This window comes from Callithrix jacchus, chromosome 15, assembly GCF_049354715.1.
Source record: "Callithrix jacchus isolate 240 chromosome 15, calJac240_pri, whole genome shotgun sequence".
Classification (NCBI taxonomy): Eukaryota; Metazoa; Chordata; class Mammalia; order Primates; family Cebidae; genus Callithrix; species Callithrix jacchus.
The window spans coordinates 69,980,734-70,000,897 of NC_133516.1; the positions used below are offsets into that span (position 1 = coordinate 69,980,734).

Genomic DNA, 20,164 nt, shown 5'->3' on the forward strand with positions numbered 1-20,164 from the left:
GGAGATTCCGAAGGGCTTAACAAGCAAAAGAACAATCTCTGACAAACTTAGCCAAGAAGCTGAAGACTTAAAATTAAGGAAGATGGCAGTTTTATTTAAACACAAAACGTGCACTTAAGCTGTCTATTCATTTTCTTCACTGCGCAGCCTGGCATTGGGGTTGGTGACTCTGATGGCCAGCTGGGCAGCTCTTTCCACGATGGCTTTGCGGTTCTTGGAGGAAACATTGTGAGCGATCTCAGCACAGTAAGATCTGTAAAAGAATCAAGTGGGTAAGAAGCAAGGCAGCCCTGAATACAACTGGAAAATTCCATTGCGGAGGCAATGCGTCCTAGCACCAAGCCAAGGGAAGGCTGCTTGGTAAGTGGCTGTGGAATGACATCTACATGCCCTCAAATCCTGACTCCCCGATTCTACAGTTCCCTGGTGGTGACAAGAATGCTTTCATTTATTATCTCTCATCTAATCCTCATAGCAGCCTTGGAATCCAGACCGTACCTCCATTTTACAGGTAAGGGAAACCAAGGCTCACAGCAAACAATGGGCAGGGATCTGGTGAACCCAGGCCCATGCTCCAGGTTCAGAGGTTCTCTCCAGTTGTAGGGTGCTTGACCTTGCCCATGAAGTTTCAGAACTCTCTGCAAAGTGGTCAAGAGCAGAACCCAGAGTCTGAATGGAGCCAAGAGCACCCAGTTTGACTGCTGAAGATACAAAGCAAGCTGAGAAACAGCAATGCTTAAAGTCACCCTGTCATAGTCATACCTTTACCTGAGGACTTGGTGTGCCAAATCTGGTTTTAGCTCATTCCTCAAAACTTTTTTTTTTTTTTTTTAAGAGTCTCGCTCTCTGTTGCCCAGGCTGGAGTGCACTGGCGCCATCTCAGCTCACTGCAACCTCAGCCTCCAGAGTAGCTGCGATTACAGGCACCCACCACCACGCCTGGCTAATTTTTGAATTTTTAGTAAAGACGGGGTTTCACTATCTTGGCCAGGCTGATCCTGAACTCCTGACGTCGTGATCGACCTGCCTCAGCCTCCCAAAATGCTGGGGTTACAGGCATGAGCCACCACACCTGGCCTCCTTACAACTTTTTAAAAGGCAGCTATACTGTGCCCTATTTAATAACCAATTGGCCTAATGAGCACATTTCAGTAAGGTGGTGATTTATGAAGCCACCCACAGTGGATTTAAGAACAAACATTCCACCCCTGAAACATTTTCAGCAAAGAAAGCAACAGGACTGAAGAACGATTAAATGAGGCAATGGACACACAGCTCTTTTCAAGAAGCCCACCTGAATAGCAAGACAGCAAATCCAGACAATTCCTTGTTTTATACAGAAGTCCACTCAAATTCAAAGCAACTATATTTTAAAATGTTTCTAAGTTTTCAAGACTTAGGTTATATTCCAGTTCTCATCTGTCTTTACTGTTCAAAAACCCCTCCTGTCCTTGTCCCCCCACATATTTGATAATCACAATCAGAGCGCACTCACCATTTGAAATGCGTCCCCCTGGCTTCAGCACTTTCCATACTCTAACACTCCAGTCATCCTGAATGGACACACATCATTCCATCCAGCACTTTACAAGTCACTAATTACCTTTTCAGTTGTTTCCAGTGGACTGTTGCTACAGTGACTAGCTTTAGTTTCCCTGCTTTTCCATTCCTTAAGGACAAATGCCCAGAAATGGAACTTAGAGATTAAAGGTCAGAGAGAGAGTACTTCTAAGGCTCTTAGACTGCCAAGCTGTGTTTATAGAGAATAGGGCAAGCAGCTAACATGTGCGCTGCAACTGAGTAATCATGTTGGCCATACAACAGGTATTGCCTGTTACAGCTCAACTCATACAGCCAACTGTGTTTCCGTGTCCACTGTTAATTCCTACACCCATCTTTTCAAACGGAAATTTTCAGCATTTAACGCCTGGTTACTTTTCCAACCTTGGAAGGTAATCATGTCAGAATAATGCTCTCGTTCATTTTTATTACTTGTATCTACAACCACTGTCGATAAAAGATCTTTGCAAACCAACACAAACATCCTAGTCACACACACTCCACGTTCTTTCTAGTTTAGGAAAATTCAGCTTTTTGGCTTCCATTTACCAGTAAGTGAAGACAAATTGTCATTTCCCATGAGAATTTTTCATTCCACTGCCCTAGTTTTTTGGTCTAAGCAGATCACCAAATCTCTTATACACAGAGCTCACCAAGTGTCTAACTTACTTTAAACACCTAGAACTAGCTGGGTGTGGTACAGTGTGCCCATGGTCCTAGCTACCAGGAAGGCTGAGATGGGAAGACGGCTTGAGCCCACCTTGAGTTTGGAGCTGCAGTGTGCTATGATCACAGCTGTGAATAGCCACTACACTGCAGTCAGGGCAACATAGAGCCTGTCCATCACTAAAATCAAATCCGGCCGGGTGCAGTAGCTCATGCCTGTAATACCAGCACTTTGGGAGGCCGAGGTGGGCGGCTCACTTAAGATCAGGAGTTCAAAACCAGCCTGGCCAACATGGTGAAACTCCATCTCTACTAAAACCACAAAAATGAGCCAGGCGTGGTAGTGGTGCGTGACTGTAATCCCAGCTACTTGGGAGGCTGAGGCAGGAGAATCACTTAAAACTGGGTGGCGGAGGTTGCAGTGAGCTGAAATCAAGACACTGTATTCCAGCCCAGGCAAGAGAGCTTGACTCCATCTTAAAGAACAACAAAACCAATAAACCTACCAGAAGCAATGCGCTGTAAACCCTCCATGCGCTCTTTCACCTCTACACCTTTGTGTAAGCACTCTCTGCCTGCTAAGTTTTCTTCCTGTTCTGCACCTAATCCAAACTTGGTTCTAAAGCCCTCCCACCCCTAAAGAAATCCCTTACCATACAGCAAAGACTTAAGGGCCCCTTAATGTCTGAGATCCATGTTTGATCTTCTCCCTACCCTCCTTGTAAACCAAAAATAAAATTCAAAGCCCCCAGCAACCATCTGAATACACTCCCTCCTTGAACAGGGCACTCTTGGTTTCGGAAACCTCTTATCATAGCCAAGATCTTCCCTTCTAGTGATCACTAATTCCCAATCAGAAACATAAAATCTATCCAAAACCTGGAAGTGCCGCCTTTCTGGACCAAACCAACAGGTGCCTTAAATTGATTTGATCTCTCACGTCTCCCTAAAACATGTAAAACCAAGCAGTTCCCAATCCACCTTGGGCACATGTTCTTAGGGTCGCCTGAGGGCTGTGTAACGGGCCATGGCCAACTCATATTTGGCTCAGAATTATCTCTTCAAATATTTCAGAGTTCAACTCTTTTGGTGGACACCCTCATAAAGAAAGCAATGTTCTGGAAACAACAGCCAAAGGATAGTGTAGTAGTGGAAAGTGGTTGTTATTGCAGTGTTTACTGCAGTGTTTATAAAGCAGTTTCTTCCTGGGCTTGGGTCTCTACGCTTAGCAGACCAAGTCTCTGTCCTCTCCAGCAAAGGAAACATTCTGAACTCCCCAACAAGCATCCTCTAAAAATCCTGCAAGGAACAACTTCAGATTCCCTCAGAGAATGTACAACTCCCCAAAATGCATCCCAAATGTTTCTCGAGTTCCTGCCAGAAGTGCTCACACAGATGCAAACTTCTGATCCCTGAAAACAGGAGGTGGGACCCAACTCACTTGTTGCACATCAGCAGCACTTCCAGCTCCTTGACGTTGTGGACCAGGAACTTCCGGAAGCCACTGGGCAGCATGTGCTTTGTCTTCTTATTGCTCCCATAACCAATGTTAGGCATTAAGATCTGGCCCTTGAACCTTCTACGAACCCTGTTGTCAATACCTCTGGGTTTCCGCCAGTTACGCTGAAGGAAATAACACACAGGTGGGTTAGTGTCTGTGCAGAGTGCCAATTCTTCCTTTCGGGGAGGAAAAAAAGGACCAAATGAAAAGTATGCCACACAGTAACCGCCTTTGGTTAAGAGGACTTCATTATTTCCTTATATACTTTTTTGGTGGGTAGCTTTAGCAACTAGGAATGCAGGCACCTCCACCATTCCCACTCCCAAGCAACGGAGGAGACACCAATAGGATGTCAAGGGACTGTGTAGACACTGAGATGATGAGCACAGGTGCAGACACTACTCTCAGCACCTGAGTTTTCTTGCCTATATAAAATAGGGATCCTGCTGTCGTAAGGCAACCCGAAATACATGACACAAATGCAAAGCCCTCTAAACACATCAAAACTGCCAAGTATCCACTTTCATTTAAATTTCACTTCACACATCAAGAGACTCAAGTACCAGCACTAAGACACAGTGGGGGAGACCTTTATTTTCTGGAAGAAAGCTCTTCCACAAACCAGTTCATGGGCCAAAGGTAAGCCTGACTAGGTGATGTCAGAAACTGACAGCCTGTCATTAACTTTCTTCACCCACACCCATTTCCATCCCAGGACCACATACCTTAATTTTGACATATCGGTCTGACTGGTGCCGGATGAACTTCTTGGTTCTCTTTTTGACGATCTTGGGTTTCACAAGGGGTCTAAGGGCGGCCATGATGCCTTTTGGGAAAGAAGCAGCCCCAGGTGAAGAAGAATCCTGGAAGGAGGTTTTCCCGCCCTGGGACTGAACACTGTTGCAGAGTATCTTCCAATCGCCAGCTACGGAGCAAGCTGGGAATGGAATGGGTGCCTCTGCCAGGCTTGTTTTCCCTCCCTTTCCGAAGCTGGCAGAATACTAGGCATTCTCCAGACGCGATCCCAGGAGGTCAGGAGTCATCCCACCCTCTGAGCCCAAATAATGCCAACAGCTGAGCAAACCAAAACTGACCCCAAGACACACTCAAGTTGCAAGGGGCGGCAAATCCCACCCCACCAGTGTCCGAACCCCCAAATGGTCCTTCCGGTAGTACTAGCCTTGATTATCTACTTGAACCGGAGTGTCAGTTTCCTCGCCTGTAAAATGGAGATGACACAACTCGCTGAATGTCTGCAGTGCCTGTCACACAGTAAACGTTCAATAAAGAGAACCTTCTAATTGCCTACACTACCACATCCACAACACACACAAAAAACCATCATGTCCCTCTAAGCCGCCTCGAATATGGAGATCCTCCAGTATCAACTCACACCTTCCTCAGCGTGGTCTTCTGAGTCTATTTCCTACAAATACACCCTTTCTGTTCTCTTCGCAGCCATCAACTGGCACAGAGTGGGTACTCGATGAACCACGTATGCAAAACGACTTTGCCTTCTGGCCTATGATATTCTCAAAGACAAAGTGGGGGTAGCTGCATCTTCATCTTCCCAGAGATACTACAGAATTGGGCCGGCAACGGAACCAGCCGACCTACACCTGGTTTTTCCTTGGCGGTCCCGCCGCAGCAGCCCTAGGGCGAGACTGCAGGGGAAGAAGCGGACCATGGCAACGAACGAATACACGTGAGCGCTGGGCTCCACGGAACTCAGCTGAAGGCTGTTAAGCTGGGCTACCACTGTTTCTTCCTGCGGCACCCAGGAGACCCCGCAGTCTGGCCTCAACTGGCACCCTCCACCGCCAAGAAACAAACAAGCAGCCCGCAGCTGTGACTACAGGCTGAGGGCAGGAGGCCCTGGGGACGCAAAGTCCCATCACCCCGAGCTCCTTCACTCTGTGCCTGTACATGCCCCAGTAAGCCGACAATAACAATATCCACAGACACTATCGCGCCGAAGGGGAGACCTCCGCACCACTGGGCGAGGGGGCCAGATGAATGCAGCAGGAATGCGGATGGCCACGGATTAAAACTCACCGACCAAGAGACGGCTGCTATCTCCGTAGGCAGCGCCGAGGAAAAGAAGGGACGCTGGTGCGCAATGGCTGATGGGACGTAACCCCCTAGGTCCTGGCAGGGAAAAGGCGACCACTTCCGGCTCCGGCTCTTTCAAAGACACATAAAAGGTGCCTCAAAAAATTCTGAGTATAACTTTTTAATAGACATTAATATATATGAATATAACTGAAAAACGTATCCTACTTGTCCTTGGGACTACGTAGAAATTTGGAATTATTTCTGAGCTAAGACCTGGTGGAGCGAGGAATTTACTTCCGCCAGAAGTTGAAGCCTCTCCGCTTTGGGGCTATTTCCGCCCGCGTTTCTTCTGTTCCGAAGTGCGCCTCTTAGTGGTCAAGAGAGAACAAGACAGAGACTTCCTAATTTCCTCACCGAATTTGGACAGTAAATAGTAACGAGACTGTAACAGCTAACATGCAGTGGGGTTCACTAAGCCTACAACAATTCTATAATGTACCCCTATTATTGTCTCAGTTTTGCATATGTGGAAAGTGAATTTTGGAGAGTTGACTCCAAACTCTATGCTTCTAATCAGTAGGCTAAACTGCCTAGTTTTTTTTGCTTATTTTTCAGAGATGGGGTCTCACTGTGTTGCTCAGGCTGGTCTTGAACTCCTGGGCTCAGACGATCCTTCTGCCTCAGCCTCCTGAGTAGCTGGGATTACAGACACGAGCTCCTGGGCCCAGTAGCTACTGCCTAGTTTTTTTGTTTGTTGTGTTTTTTTGATACACGGTCTCCCTCTGTCACCTAGGCTGGAATGCAAAGGCGCCATCTCACAGCTCACTGCAGCCCCTACCTCCCAGACTGCCTAGTTTTTTATTTGTTTTACTTAGCTTTTGAATTTAAGATTATAGTGAAAATTGGCTGAGCACTAAGGTTCACACCTATAATTCCAATACTTTGAGAGTCCGAGGCGGAAAGATTTGCTTGAGCCCAGGAGTTCAAGACCAGCCTAAGCAACATAGTAAGACCCTGTCTCTACAAAAACTAAAATAATTAGCTGGGCCTGGTGGTGCATGCCTGTAGCCCCAGTTACTCGAGAGGCTGAGCTGCAACGATCACTTGAGCCCAGGAGTTCAAGACTGCAGTGAGCCATCATGATGCCTCTGCACTCCAGCCTGGGTGACAGAACAAGACTTTGTCACGACAACAAGAAACCTATAAAAACAACCCCATTGAAAAATGGGTAAAGAAGCCAAACACATTTCTCTGTGGCCAATAAGCACATGAAATGATGATCCACATCATTAGCCATCAGGAAAGTGCACACTGGAAGTGCAGTGAGATACCACTTTACCCTAAGCAGGACGGAGAAATGGGACTCCTGTACAGCACTAGTGCAAATATGAAATGGTGCAGTCACTTTGGAAAAGAGTAGCAGTTCCTCAAAATGTTAAACAAAGAGATACTATATGACCTAGCAATTCCGCTTTCAGGCATATGCTCAAGAGAAATGAAAACATATGTCCACACAAAAACTTGTACATGAATAATCATAGCAGCTTTACTCATCATAGCCACAAAGTAGAGGCAACCCAAATGTCCATCAACTGATGAACAGATAAATAAAATGTCAGCTATCATTCAATGAAGTATTATTCAGCAATGAAAAACAATGAAGTACCAGTACATGTTACAGCACGGATGAACCAGACACAAGAGGTCACATATCGTATGACTCCATTTATATCAATTGTCCAGAATAGGCAAATCCAGAGAGACAGAAAGTTATGTTAGTTGTTGCTAGGGCTGAAGAGAGGGAGGAATTGGGATAGACTACTAATGGGGTTTACTTCGGGGTGATGGAAATGTTCTAGAATTAGATGGTAATGATGATTGCACAACTCAATGACTATATGTTGAAAGCCACTTAATTGTACGCCTTTTTTTTTTTTGAGATGGAATCTCACTTTTGTCACCCAGGCTGCATTGCAATGTTGTGATCTCGGCTCACTGCAAACTCTGCCTCCTGGGTTCAAGTGATACTCCTGCCTCAGTCTCCCGAGTAGCTGGGATTACAGGTGCCCATCACCACACCCGGCTAATTTTTGTATTTTTAGTAGAGATGAGATTTCACCGTGTTGCCTAGGCTGGTCTCGAACTCCTGACCTCAAGTGATCCGCCGACCTCAGCCTCTTAAAGTGACGTGAGCCACTGCGCCCAGCAACTGTACATTTTAAATGGGTGAATTGTACAGGATGTGAACTACATCTCAAAAGTTGTTATAAAGAGCACTAATATAGGCATCGTTGCAGAAAAAAAGGACAATCTTTCAACTGAATAAATTCAGCTTCGCAAAATACTTTTTAAAAAAAAGAGGAAAAAAGAAGCCAAGGGGACCCATTGAACCACAGCAAGAACTATACATGCAGAGGAGGGGGGCCTTTGGGAGCAAAACCACCCACAGCCTCCAGCTTGGCTGAGGAGCCTTTCACACTCCTACACTCCTGCACTCCTGGAGCACTTGGGACTGGGGGAGGTGCCACTGACTCTAGGAGCTGAGGATTGGGCTGTGTGGAGTGGGAAGAGGGAGAAGCCGAGGTAGAGAGGCCCATGTTCACCATATCTTTTTGAAGATTCTGGCCTGAGACTCCATCTCAGGTTCTAGATGGAAACACAGCTCAGGAACATACCTGGGCTTTTCCTCATGTGCAGAAAGGGGTCAGATGTTTTCAGTCATCTCTCTAGTTTTCATGGACTAGGCCAGGAAAGGACACAACGAATCAAGTCCATGAATCCCGCCATGAAGGTATGTGGGAAGTGCCCACACTGCTGTCAGAATCAGAGACCTTGACCATCTCTCCCACCTTAGTTGGCGGATGCTAAGGAAAGCAGCATTGTGTAATACATGGCCAGTGATTACACCGATAATAAAAGCCACCATTTACAGAGTGTCTCTGATGTGCCAGGCTACTAGCCAGGTGCTTCCCATAGATAACAGGTAATAAGAGTGACAGCCAGAATCTATGAGATGCTGCTCCTGAGTCAGGCTTTACAGGCATCTTCCCATTCGATCCTCACGGCTTTGTCTAGCTGTGCAACAACTGAGTTACAGATGCCTGCAGAGAAGCCTCCAACCGGAAGCCTGGCCCTGCAGGATGAAAGGATGAAGTCACATTGTAGTCATCTTCGAGGCAGCCAAGGGCCAGAGTCTCGCTTGTCTCCCCAGGTCTTTTTAGGAGGGAGGATGCCATACAGCCAAGCAGATGCCATACCCCTGCAAGTGGCCCAGGGTGCTCCTCACTTTCAATTCAAAGGGCTCCAGAGCTGCCACTTCCTCTAGGGGCAGGGCAGTCCATTTCGAGACAATCCATGTGGGCACTGTTCTAGATCCTCACGCCAACTTAATGAGGCAGGTACATTGCTCTCCCTATTCCATGCAGGAGGAAACTAAGGCTCAGCAAGGCTATGCCACATTTCCATGAGTGCACAGCCAAAAGTTTGGTGGAATTCAAGCCTAGTCTGTTTCCTAAGCTCATGCTCTTTTGGCCATGTACCCTCCCCACTTGCATGCTATAAGGAGCATCTGGATGTTCTGGGGTTTACCTGCATGGTAAAGGGCTATTCAGAGCTATTGGCTGATACACCGTGCTGCTGATTCTCACTTGTAAATCAACTGGCCTGGATCTAGAAGTCTTCATCCGAAGGCAAGGACCATACTTTTCCTCTCTACAAAAGTAACTGGTTGCTGTGGGGTCCCACTATTGTCATTTGTCATGTCTTACTGAGGTCAAAATGCCTGCCTCTCCTCAAGTGCTATGAGCTGGGAAGTGGGTTAAACTTCTAAGAGTGTCTCCTGGAAAAAAGTAAAGTGCCTTTGAGTGCGCTCCATGTTGACCGCCTGTGGCCTTAGCTGCACACATCTGGGTGCTCAGCATAATTCCAGAGAACTATGGATCCCCAGGAGGTGCCTCTGTATATGGGAGATGTTCCTGTCCTGCTGACGGGGGGACAGAACCTGCCCATGGTGACATGCACCTGCTGAGTGCTACAGATCATTTTCATTGGTCATAGTGATATCCTGGGGCCTAGAACAGATATGGATGGAATTTCATGTCTGGTAAATTCTTCTGGAATTTTATATTTTATAGCGATAGGGTTTTGTTATATTGACCAGACTTGTCTGGAACTCCTGGGCTCTAGCATTCCTCCTGCCTTGGCTTCCCAAAGTGCAGGATTTACAGATGTGAGCGCCTACGCCCAGCCAAACCCGTTTGTTTTGTTTTTTTTTTTCAGCCCACTGCAAGATTTTAATTCATTCCAACTACTTGGAGTTAGTCTGTCTGGTGAGCCTAAGCTATGTGCAGGATTTTTAAAAGATGATTTCTGTCTGTTGGGAAGCATGTCAAAATGCCCTCTCTGAGCACCCCATCTGCAATAGGGTCACCCCCATTTCCACCATCACTTTTCCTGGTTTCCTTCCTAGTTCCTATCCCTATGGGATTTTTCTGCACTGATAGACTAGTCTCTCTTGCCCAGTTAGTGCCCTCTCCCCACCCTGAGGGTCAGCCCCAGGAAGGCCAGGCCATTGTGCCTTGGGGTACCTGTTGCATGTGCCCTTGATGAGTGGCCCGCAGGGGACATGGCCACACTCAGGAAGCTGTGGTCCTGGGGCTGCTGTGTCCGGGTAGGCAGCACTTAGGAAGGACAAGCTCCAAAACCCAGGGCTCCAAAACACCCATGGGAAGGTTGGGGGGCCCAGGGGAGTGACCCTATGCTGGGTCCAGTGCTTTGAGGCCACTGGGGACACAGCAGAGAGGACCCCCCAAGGTATCTTGAGGTGCTGAATGTCACTGGGAGCCACAGAACCTGCTGAGAGCACCCAACAGTTTGGGGGCAGCATTGCCTGGAGGGAGGTGGCCACAGCAGCCCACAGGGGTCAGGCTGAGCCTAGGGAGACCAAGCTGGGCAGGGCCTTCACCCACGGGAGTCCTGTTTCAGGCCCACTCCCAGCACCTGGCCCTGCCCCAGTCTCTGTCCTGTCTGTGCCTGTAGCCACGGAGCCCCAGCTTGTCCCACCAGGAGACACCACCAGTCTGTCCATATGTTTCACCTTTTTGCTTCTTCCCTGCGAAATGGGCAATAGGTCAGGGATGCACTCTGTTATAACCAGAAAAGGGAAGGGCCTCCAGGCCCAGAAAGTTTGGCAACCAAGGTATTGTCAGCAACAGTTAGTGACCTTAGCCTCATTAGCAACAGTGGTGCTGTGCATCATGCTTAGTTTGCAGAGTAGCAAGTTAGGAGGTACCACGGAGCATGGATCACCCTCCACCTCACTTGACAAAGAAATACAAAACTGTAAGATCACAGACACCATCCACCAGGGATCTGGCCCAGCATAGGCTAACTGAGACCCAGGTTGTCCTCCAAATCATCTCTAAAAAGGCTGGCTTTGCTCTCCAGACAGGCAGATGAGTATCATAAAGATTCTACATCAACCAAATCATTCAGCTCTACCAGGTGATTGACAAGGCAGAAACCATCTACGTCGTGAGGAAGTATGCTGGAGGAGGAGAGCTGCACCAGCTGATCCACCACCACCCCCTGCCACCACGTCGAGGAGGGGAGGAGGCCTGGATCACGTTCAGGCCGGTTCTGTCAGCCCTGCAGTCCTGCCACTTAAAGAAACATCACACATCCAGACCAAAAGCCACAAAACACCCTACTCAATGAGGAAGGCAATATAAAAATCATGGCTGACTTTCCCACACTATTCAGGGAGGAACAGATGCTGAAAACCTTTTGTGGCACATACCCCTTGTGGCCACAAAACTCTTCCTGGGCCCGGGGAACCATGGACTTGCCATGGACCTATAGCGCCTCAGCCCTATTCCCTATTACACAATGCCGGGTTTCTGCCTTTCTACTCAAGGAACCCTGCAGACCTCAGGGAGAAATTATTGCTGCAGTATAACATTTGCCACAGTGCTTTTCTCTACGAATGGAAAGACTTACTGAAAAGTGATGAATACTACACCCCAGAGAGTGTCCTTGACTGGAAACACTGATGGAAAATCCGTAAGTGAAATGTGTCCAAAAGATGCGACTAACAACATATGAAGAGCCGCTCCTGGACCCCCCAGACCGTAACAACCCAGCTCATGGTGCCATGGGACTCCAGGCCAGAAGATTTCAGTGTCGACATTGGAAAAAAACCAGCTATCCCATGGCAAATATCTCATTAGAGAACACAAGAAATAAGAGAAGAGGAAGCACTCCATCATCCAAGCACCGTCCCTTCCTCTTGGGGTTCCCACCTGTCCTTCCCCATCTGCAGAAATCTCTCCCTTCCCAGAAAAACCAATGGGGGCTCAAAACAAGCCAGTATTTCCTACTTGTCATTATCAGAGGCACAAAGCAGACCCAAAAGACAGAGAAAGTCAGATAAGATTCCCTTCCCCGCAAAAGAGAATGACCAGGAAGCAAGAAGCAGACTCAGGAAAGGGTCAAAGTGTTGTGGGACCCCCTGTCTACCCAGGGTACTGATGTCCTTAAAATCCACTTTGGGGGTGAGGGCCTACCAGGTTTCAATAGTGAATCACCCTCCACCCAATGCCAGTTTGCAACCCCAAAGTAAGGATCCCCGTGGGCCTGCTTGAGCTCCCGAATTGCCCTTCAAAGTCTGTCTTCCCCACCTTGCTGTGATCCACCCTCTTTAGAAGTGCCAGTGCCCTGAAAAGAGGTGCCTTCCCAGGCCTGGCGTTCACTGGCACCAGTAAAGGCCAGAATTGTTTCTGGACCGTGCTTGTGGTAGAGCCTGGCATCTCTTCTCTAGAAGCCAGGGCTTCAGGCTCAGCCAGTTGGGCTGGGTCAAAAGACCAAAAGAAAGGGGCTTCAGGCACCAAAACAAAACCCACAAACAAGGAAAGCCCCCTCCAGTGTCAACCCACGCCAGGCCTCAGCAGCTGTGCGGCTCTAGGTGCAGGCCAGGCACCTTTGGTCTGTTCGTCTCCCTTTGTGGCAGCGTAGTTCGGAGGTACCATAAAGCAGGGATCAGCCTCCACATCACTTCACAAAAAAATACCAAATGATCAGATCATAGACACCATTCGCCACGGAACTGGCCCAGCGTAGGCTGACTGGGATCCAGATTGTCCTCCATATCATCTCTAAGACTGGCCTTACTCTCCAGAGAGACAGATGAGTATCATGAAGACTCTCAACCACCCAAATGTTATTCAACTTTACAATTGACAAGGCGGAAACAACTTATATGATGCTGAGACCCAAGAACAACATCAACCCAGCTGCACCACCAGATATGCCACCACGGCCACATGGAGGACACATGCCACAACTTCAGGCAGACTCTGTCAGCCCTGCAGTACTGCCACTTAAAGAAACATCACACATCCAGACCTAAAGCCACAAAACATCCTAGTCAATGAGGAAGGTGATATAAAAGTCATGGACCTTGCCTTTAGGACAATATTCAGGGAGACGTAGATGCTGAAAACCTTTTGTGGCCTATACCCATACATGGCCACAGAACTCTTCCTGGGCCCATGGTACCATTGACTTGCCATGGACATATAGCGCCTCAGCACTATTCTCTATTCCATGATGGTCTGGTCCCTGCCTTTCTGCTCAGGGAACCCTACAGACCTCAAGAAAAACTTACCAGTGCAGAATACCATTCACCACAATTTTTTCCCCTATGAACGAAAAGACTTACTACAAAGTGACTAACGCTGGAACCCAGAAAGTGTCCTTCACTAGAACAAGTGATGGAAAATCCCTAAGTGAAAAGTGTCCAGAAGATGCCACTACCAACATATGAAGGGCCACTCCTGGACCACCAAATCCGAAACAAACCATAAAATCCCGGGTCAAGAACATCTCAGTGTCAACATTGGAAAAGAATTCAACTATTTTATGGTGCATACCTCATTTGAGAATAGAAGAAATAACAGAATAGGAAGTGCTCCACCGTCAGAGCACCGTCCCTTCCTCCTGGGGTTCCCACCTATCCCTCCCCATCTGCCAAAGTTCTCACCTTCCCAGCAAAACCAAAGAAGGCTCAAAGCAAGCCAGGATTTCCTGCTTGTCATTTTCAGCTGCCCAAGCAGTGCCAGAAGTCAGAGAAAGTCAGATAAGACTCCCCTTTACCTGAACAGAGAAGAACCAGGAAGCAAGAAGCTGGCTGGGGAGAGGGTCAAAGTGTTGTGGGCCCCCTTGTCTACCCAGGGTGCTGCTGTCCTTAAAATCCACACTAAGCGTGAGGGTCCACCAGGTGTCAATGCTGAATCTTCATCTACCCAATGCCAGTTTGCAACCCCAGACAGAGGGTACTACTTGAGCTCCCAAAGGACCCCTGAGAGTTTGTCCTCCCCACCTTGCTTCCATCCATCCCCTCTGGAAGCGCCAGCCTTCTAAGATGAGGTGCCTTCCTCAGGCCTGGCATCCACTGGCACCAGATAAGGCCAGAATTGTTTCTGGCCCGTGATCTGCATTAGAGCTTGACATCTCTACTCTAGAAGCCAGGGCTCCAGGCTCAGCCAGCAGGGCTGAGTTCAGAGACTATAGGAAAAGGGCTTCAGGCAGCAGAACGAAACCCATGAACAGAGAGCACGTCCTCCAGCATCAACCCAGGCCAGGCCTCAAATGCTGTGCGGCTGTGGGTGCAGGCCGGGCAGTTTTGGCTTCTTCATCCCCCTTTGTGACAGCGTAGTCAGGAGGAAACCATAAAGCAGAGATTGGTCTCCACCTCACTTCACAAGAAAATACATAATTATCAGATCATAGACGCCATTCGCCAGGGAACTGGCCCAGCATAGGTTAACTGGGACCCAGCTTGTCCTCCAAATCATCTCTAAGATTGGCCTTGCTCTCCAGAGAGACAGATGAGTATCATGAAGACTCTCAACCACCCAAACATAATTCAGCTTTACTGGGCGATTGACAAGGGGGAAAGCATCTGTGGTGACGCAGTAAGCCAGCGGAGGAGAGCTGCACCGGATATGCCACGGTGGCCATGATGAGGAGGAGGAGGAGACCCGGATTATGTTCAGGCAGATTCTGTCAACACTGCAGCACTGCCACTTAGAAAACATCACACATGCAGACGTAAGTTTACACACATCCTACTCGCTGAGGAACGCGGTAGAAAAATCATGGATTTGGCTGGGCGCGGTGGCTCACGCCTGTAATCCCAGCATTTTGGGAGGCCGAGGCAGGTGGATCACAAGGTCAAGAGATCGAGGCCATCCTGGTCAACATGGTGAAATCCCCTCTCTACTGAAAATACAAAAATTAGCTGGGCATGTAGTCTAGCGCACGCCTGTAGTCCCAGCTACTCGGGAGGTTGAGGCAGGAGAATTGCTTGAACCCAGGAGGTGGAGGTTGCGGTGAGCCGAGATCGTGCCATTGCACTCCAGCCTGGGTAACAAGAATGAATCTCTGTCTCAAAAAAAAATAATAATAAAGAAAAATCATGGATTTGGGGTTTGGTATGACATTCAGGGAGGAGCAGATTCTGAAAACCTTCTTGTGGCATGTCCCCCTACGTGGCCACAGAACTCTTTTTGGGTCCAGGGTGCCAGTGACCCACCGTGGACATACATTATTAATGCCTTAGCATTATTCTCCATTCCATGATGGTAGGGTCCCTGCTCTTTAACTCTATGGAACTCAAGAACAAAATGAAACAGAAAAGTGACTGCTTGCCACCATTTTTTTTCATTTCCAACTAAAAGAATAAAAATTTCTAATGCTAGACCCCATGGAGCAACTCCCATTGGACAAGTTGATTTGGGATCCATGGGTAAACAGTGCCAAGAAGATGTCACACCACACCAAGAGCCACTCCTGGACCCTAGACAGCCCAGTTCATGGTACCATGGGATGTAGGCTGAGAACATCTCAGTGTCAACGTTGGAAAAAAAACGCCTATCCCATGGCACATACCTCATTTGAAAACACAAGAAATAACAGAATAGGAAGCACTCCACCATCAGAGCACTGTCCCTTCCTCCTGGGGTTCCCACCTATCCTTACCCATCTGCAGAAATCTCTCCCTTCCCAGTAAAACCAACAGGGACTCAAAGCAAGCCAGTATTTCCTACTTGTCATTTTCAGAGGCAGAAGCAGAGCCAACAGTCAGAGAAAGTCAGATAAGATTCCCCTTTCCCCCAACAGAGAAGAATTAGGAAGCAAGGCGCAGGCTGGGGAGAGGATCAAAATATTGTGAGCCCCCTTGTCTAGCCAGTGTTTCGCTTTCCTTAAAATCTACTTTGGGGGTGAGGGTCTACCAGGTTTCAATAGTGAATCTCCCTCTACCCAATGCCAGTTTGGAACCCCAACATAAGGGTCCCCGTGGACTCACTTGAGCTCCCGAAGGGCCCTTCAAAGTCTGTCTTCCCCATCTTGCTGCGATCTACCTTCTCTAGAAGTGCCAGCCCTCTGAAAAGGTGTGCCTTCCCCAGGCCTGGCATCCACTGGTACCAGAAAAGGCCAGAATTGTTTCTAGTCCATGACCTGTGGTAGAGCTTGACATCTCTAGAAGCCAGATCCAGCTGGGCTGTGTCAAAAGACTATAAGGAAGAGGCTTCAGGCACCAGAACGAAACCCATGAACAAGGAAAGCCCCCTCCACTGTCAACCCTGGCCAGGCCTCAGGAGCTATGCAGCTATAGCAGGCTGGCCAACTTTGGTACCTCCTAACTGGAGGTACCATAAAGCAGGGATCAGCCTCCACCTCACTTCACCAGGAAATACAAAATCATCAGATCATAGACGCCATTCGCCAGGGAACTGGCCCAGCATAGGTTAACTGGGACCCAGCTTGTCCTCCAAATCATCTCTAAGATTGGCCTTGCTCTCCAGAGAGACAGATGAGTATCATGAAGACTCTCAACCACCCAAACATAATTCAGCTTTACTGGGTGATTGACAAGGGGGAAAGCATCTGTGGTGACGCAGTAAGCCAGCGGAGGAGAGCTGCACCGGATATGCCACGGTGGCCATGATGAGGAGGAGGAGGAGACCCGGATTATGTTCAGGCAGATTCTGTCAGCACTGCAGCACTGCCACTTAGAAAACATCACACGTGCAGACGTAAGTTTACACACATCCTACTCGCTGAGGAACGTGGTAGAAAAATCATGGATTTGGGGTTTGGTATGACATTCAGGGAGGAGCAGATTCTGAAAACCTTCTTGTGGCATGTCCCCCTACGTGGCCACAGAACTCTTTTTGGGTCCAGGGTGCCAGTGACCCACCGTGGACATACATTATTAATGCCTTAGCGTTATTCTCCATTCCACAATGGCCAGGTCCCTGCTCTTTAACTCTATGGAACTCAAGAACAAAATAGAACAGAAAAGTGACTACTTGCCACCACTTTTTTTCATTTCCAATTAAAAGAATAAAAATTTCTAATGCTAGACCCCATGGAGCAACTCCCATTGGACAAGTTGATTTGGGATCTGTGGGTAAACAGTGCCAAGACGGCACTCACACCACACCAAGAGCACTGTCCCTTCCTCCCGAGGTTCCCACCTGTCCTTCCGCATCTGGTAAAGTTTCCACCTTCCCAGCAAAACCAAAGAAGGCTCAAAGCAAGCCAGGATTTCCTACTTGTCTTTTTCAGCTGCCCAAGCAGGGCCAGAAGTCAGAGAAAGTCAGATAAGATTCTCCTTCCCCTCAGGATAGCAGAATCAGAAAATAAGAAGTGAGCTGGGGACAGGGTGGGAGGGTTGTGGGACCCCTGTCTCTTCAGTTTGTTGCCATTTTAAAAATCCACTTTGGGGATGAGTTTCTCTTAGGTGTCAATACTGAATCTCCCTCCACATAATGCCATTTTGTAACCCCAGAGAAAGGGTCCCTGTTTGCCCCGCTTGTGCTCCTTCAGAGTCTGCCTTCCCCACCTTGCTGCCCTCCATCCTCTGGAAGTGCCAGCCCCGTAAGTGGAGGTGCCTTCCCCAGGCCTGGCATCCACTGGCCTCGGATAAGTTCAGAATTGTTTCTGGCTCATATTCTGCAGTAGAGCTTGACATCTCTAATCTAGAAGCCAGGGCTCCAAGGCTCAGCAAGCTGGGGAAGGGGCTCCAGACACCAGGGCAAAACCACAGACAGGGAAAGCTCCTTCCAGGGTCCACCCAGGCTGGACCTCAGGAGCCATGTGGCCCCAGGTGCAGCTGGGAAACCTTGGCTTGTTCATCTCCCTTTGCAGCCACTGACTTCCTTTTGGGAGAAGAACCTTCTTGGCAGGGACTGACAGCCATGGAGCAGTGGGAGCAGGCCTGAGCAGGGCAGGCTTTTTAGTGGCAGCCCAGAGAGGAGGAACAGGCAGTGGGGAAGCTCAAACTCCACTGTCCAGGTGAGGACACTGAGGCTGAAGAGAGGTTGGGTAGCACTCCCTATGATATCTGGACAGGAACGAATTGCAAAGATTTGCTGTTTACCCCATCCCAGGCTGCCCTGCACCCACCCAGCCACTTCCCAGTACTCTGCTTTGTCCCCATTCTCAGGTTCTCAAGTCATCCTGCTTTACACCTGTCACCTCGACTGGAGCAGGGACCTTGCCTCCCCAACAGCCACAGAGGCCTTACACCCAGTAGGCCACAAATCAATATTTGTACGATCAATGAGATGGGATTCAAGCCTGAGGTGTGTCTGCAGAGCTTTGGAAGTAGAGCCCTGGGTGCGAGAGGCCTCCCAGCAGAGCAGGCCTGGGGACCTGCAGGGGCAGGGCATCCCTACTGTCACTCTCAGGAAGGCTGGTGGGACTGAAACTCACTAAGCTTATTTGCTCATCCAATCATGGGAATCCTGAGCTCCCTATACTGGGCATGTCTGGTGGGTTCAGAGCTACCTCTGAGGGTTTCCTCGGCAACCTCAAATCAGACTCTGCTCCTTAGTTGCCAGCACTATTACTAAAGAAGAGGGGGCAGAAAGAATGGGGGCATCATAGCAACAGGGGTAAGGAGAAGGCAAAAAGTTTTCCACTTCTGGAGATGGTAGTGGTGGTGGCCACCTGGCCCAGGGCCCCAACTCTTCCTCCTGTCTGTCCTCTGCTTCCTATGTCCTGCTCCCTGCCCCTTCCTCCCCACCCAGTTCACTGCAGTTCCCTCTCTGCCTTTCCAACATACACACAGCTTCCTGCTCTCCTGAGGCCACCACTAAGCCTGCGGCTTCTGGTCCCCACTGACCTCTGGGACTTTATTTCCCTGTTCACCTCCCCTACCTCCTTTCTGTTTGTGCCAGCCTCGCCCCCAACTCCCTCTCCCCAAGCTCTTCCTCTGCCTTTCCTAATCCCCTCACCCTCATTCCTCTTCTAGGTTCCTCTGGCTAAATTTTCTTTTATTCACTGCTAACAACTGTCCCCTTTCCCCTAGGCCTCCTCCTATGCAACACAGAATGATGAAAATCTAGAAATGGGAATTTCATCCCTGGCCCTAGCCAGGACTCAGGTTTTGTGAAGGGGTGTGTGGTGGGAGAAAAAGCAAACCAACCAAATCAACACTGAGTTGAGAGCCTCAGCTAAGGGCCACTCAAAACACGTTTCTTCCCTTTACTTTCCTATAACCTGATAATTCTTCCTGAAAAAGGTGGTCCCTGAGAACTGCCTAAAAGCATCACAGGGTGGAAGGGTGAGGGTCCTGAGAGCTGGTCTTGCTCTCAGGTAGAGAGAGGCCTGCAGTGAGCTTGCCACCACCCCCTTGTCCCAGTTTTCCTGAGGAAGCCAAGCTCCAGATGAGGAAGGAGACCCAAGCATCTAGGATCACCTCCCCCTTGACCTCCACACCACATTTCAATAGAAGAGAAGGCTGGCCAACTGGCGCCTCCTAAATCACCTTCCTGTAAATAGCAGGCATGGTGTGGGGAAATCTCTCCAGAAGACATTGTTTTTACTTAAACAAGGGCAAACCCCCACCCCACTCCTCCATCAACCAAGACCCTTTCATATGTGATTTCTAAAGCTGTAAACCCTAGACCTTTTCACTTGTAATTTCTAAGGTTGTGAACCTAAGATTCTTTTATATGTAATATCTAGAGTGTAAACCTACATAAAGGCAGAGCTTCTCTTTGTTAGGCGAGCTTGGTCGTTTAGACAAAGTGTCACCTGGCTCCCGGCCATAATAATAATAATAATAATAATAATAATAATAATAATAATAAAAAACACCTCTTCCTCCCCAGTTTGGTGTTGGAGAGGTCTGTTTCTTGCGGCCACTCCTGCTTCATTTGGTTCCCTGACTGGGAAACGGGTTTTGGTTGGTAGACGGCCGGAAAAGCCTCTTAGGTGGTTTGTCTAGCCCTTTGGGGCATCCCTGCGGGGGGCTCCCACCCAGTAGCGTGATGCAGTGCCTGAGAGTGCTCCCAGGCAGGTATTTGCCTG

At 48.7% G+C, this 20,164-nt stretch overlaps 1 protein-coding gene and 1 non-coding gene across 2 annotated transcripts; both read right to left on the minus strand.

Moving 5' to 3' along the window:
* Positions 1-67: 67 nt before the first annotated feature.
* Positions 68-5,831, minus strand: RPL32 (ribosomal protein L32). Its single transcript, XM_003734893.7, has 4 exons — positions 5,783-5,831; positions 4,453-4,553; positions 3,668-3,849; positions 68-253 (listed from the first exon to the last, which is right to left on the minus strand). Exons 2-4 carry the CDS (start codon positions 4,546-4,548, stop codon positions 124-126), a joined length of 408 nt encoding a protein of 135 aa, XP_003734941.1. The 5' UTR covers positions 4,549-4,553; positions 5,783-5,831; the 3' UTR covers positions 68-123.
* LOC118148185 (small nucleolar RNA SNORA7) lies at positions 4,623-4,761 on the minus strand. Its single transcript, XR_004734961.1, has one exon. It is a non-coding gene; the product is annotated as a small nucleolar RNA SNORA7 (small nucleolar RNA).
* Positions 5,832-20,164: the final 14,333 nt, after the last annotated feature.

What these genes read in the sequence shown, in the direction of transcription:
- RPL32 (XM_003734893.7), bottom strand. Translation starts at nt 4,548, where the DNA reads ATGGCCGCCCTTAGACCCCTTGTGAAACCCAAGATCGTCAAAAAGAGA. An exon ending in ACCGATATGTCAAAATTAAG is followed by an intron (nt 3,850 to 4,452) that starts GTATGTGGTCCT and finishes TATTTCCTTCAG; the next exon opens with CGTAACTGGCGGAAACCCAG. An exon ending in GTGCTGCTGATGTGCAACAA is followed by an intron (nt 254 to 3,667) that starts GTGAGTTGGGTC and finishes ATTCTTTTACAG; the next exon opens with ATCTTACTGTGCTGAGATCG.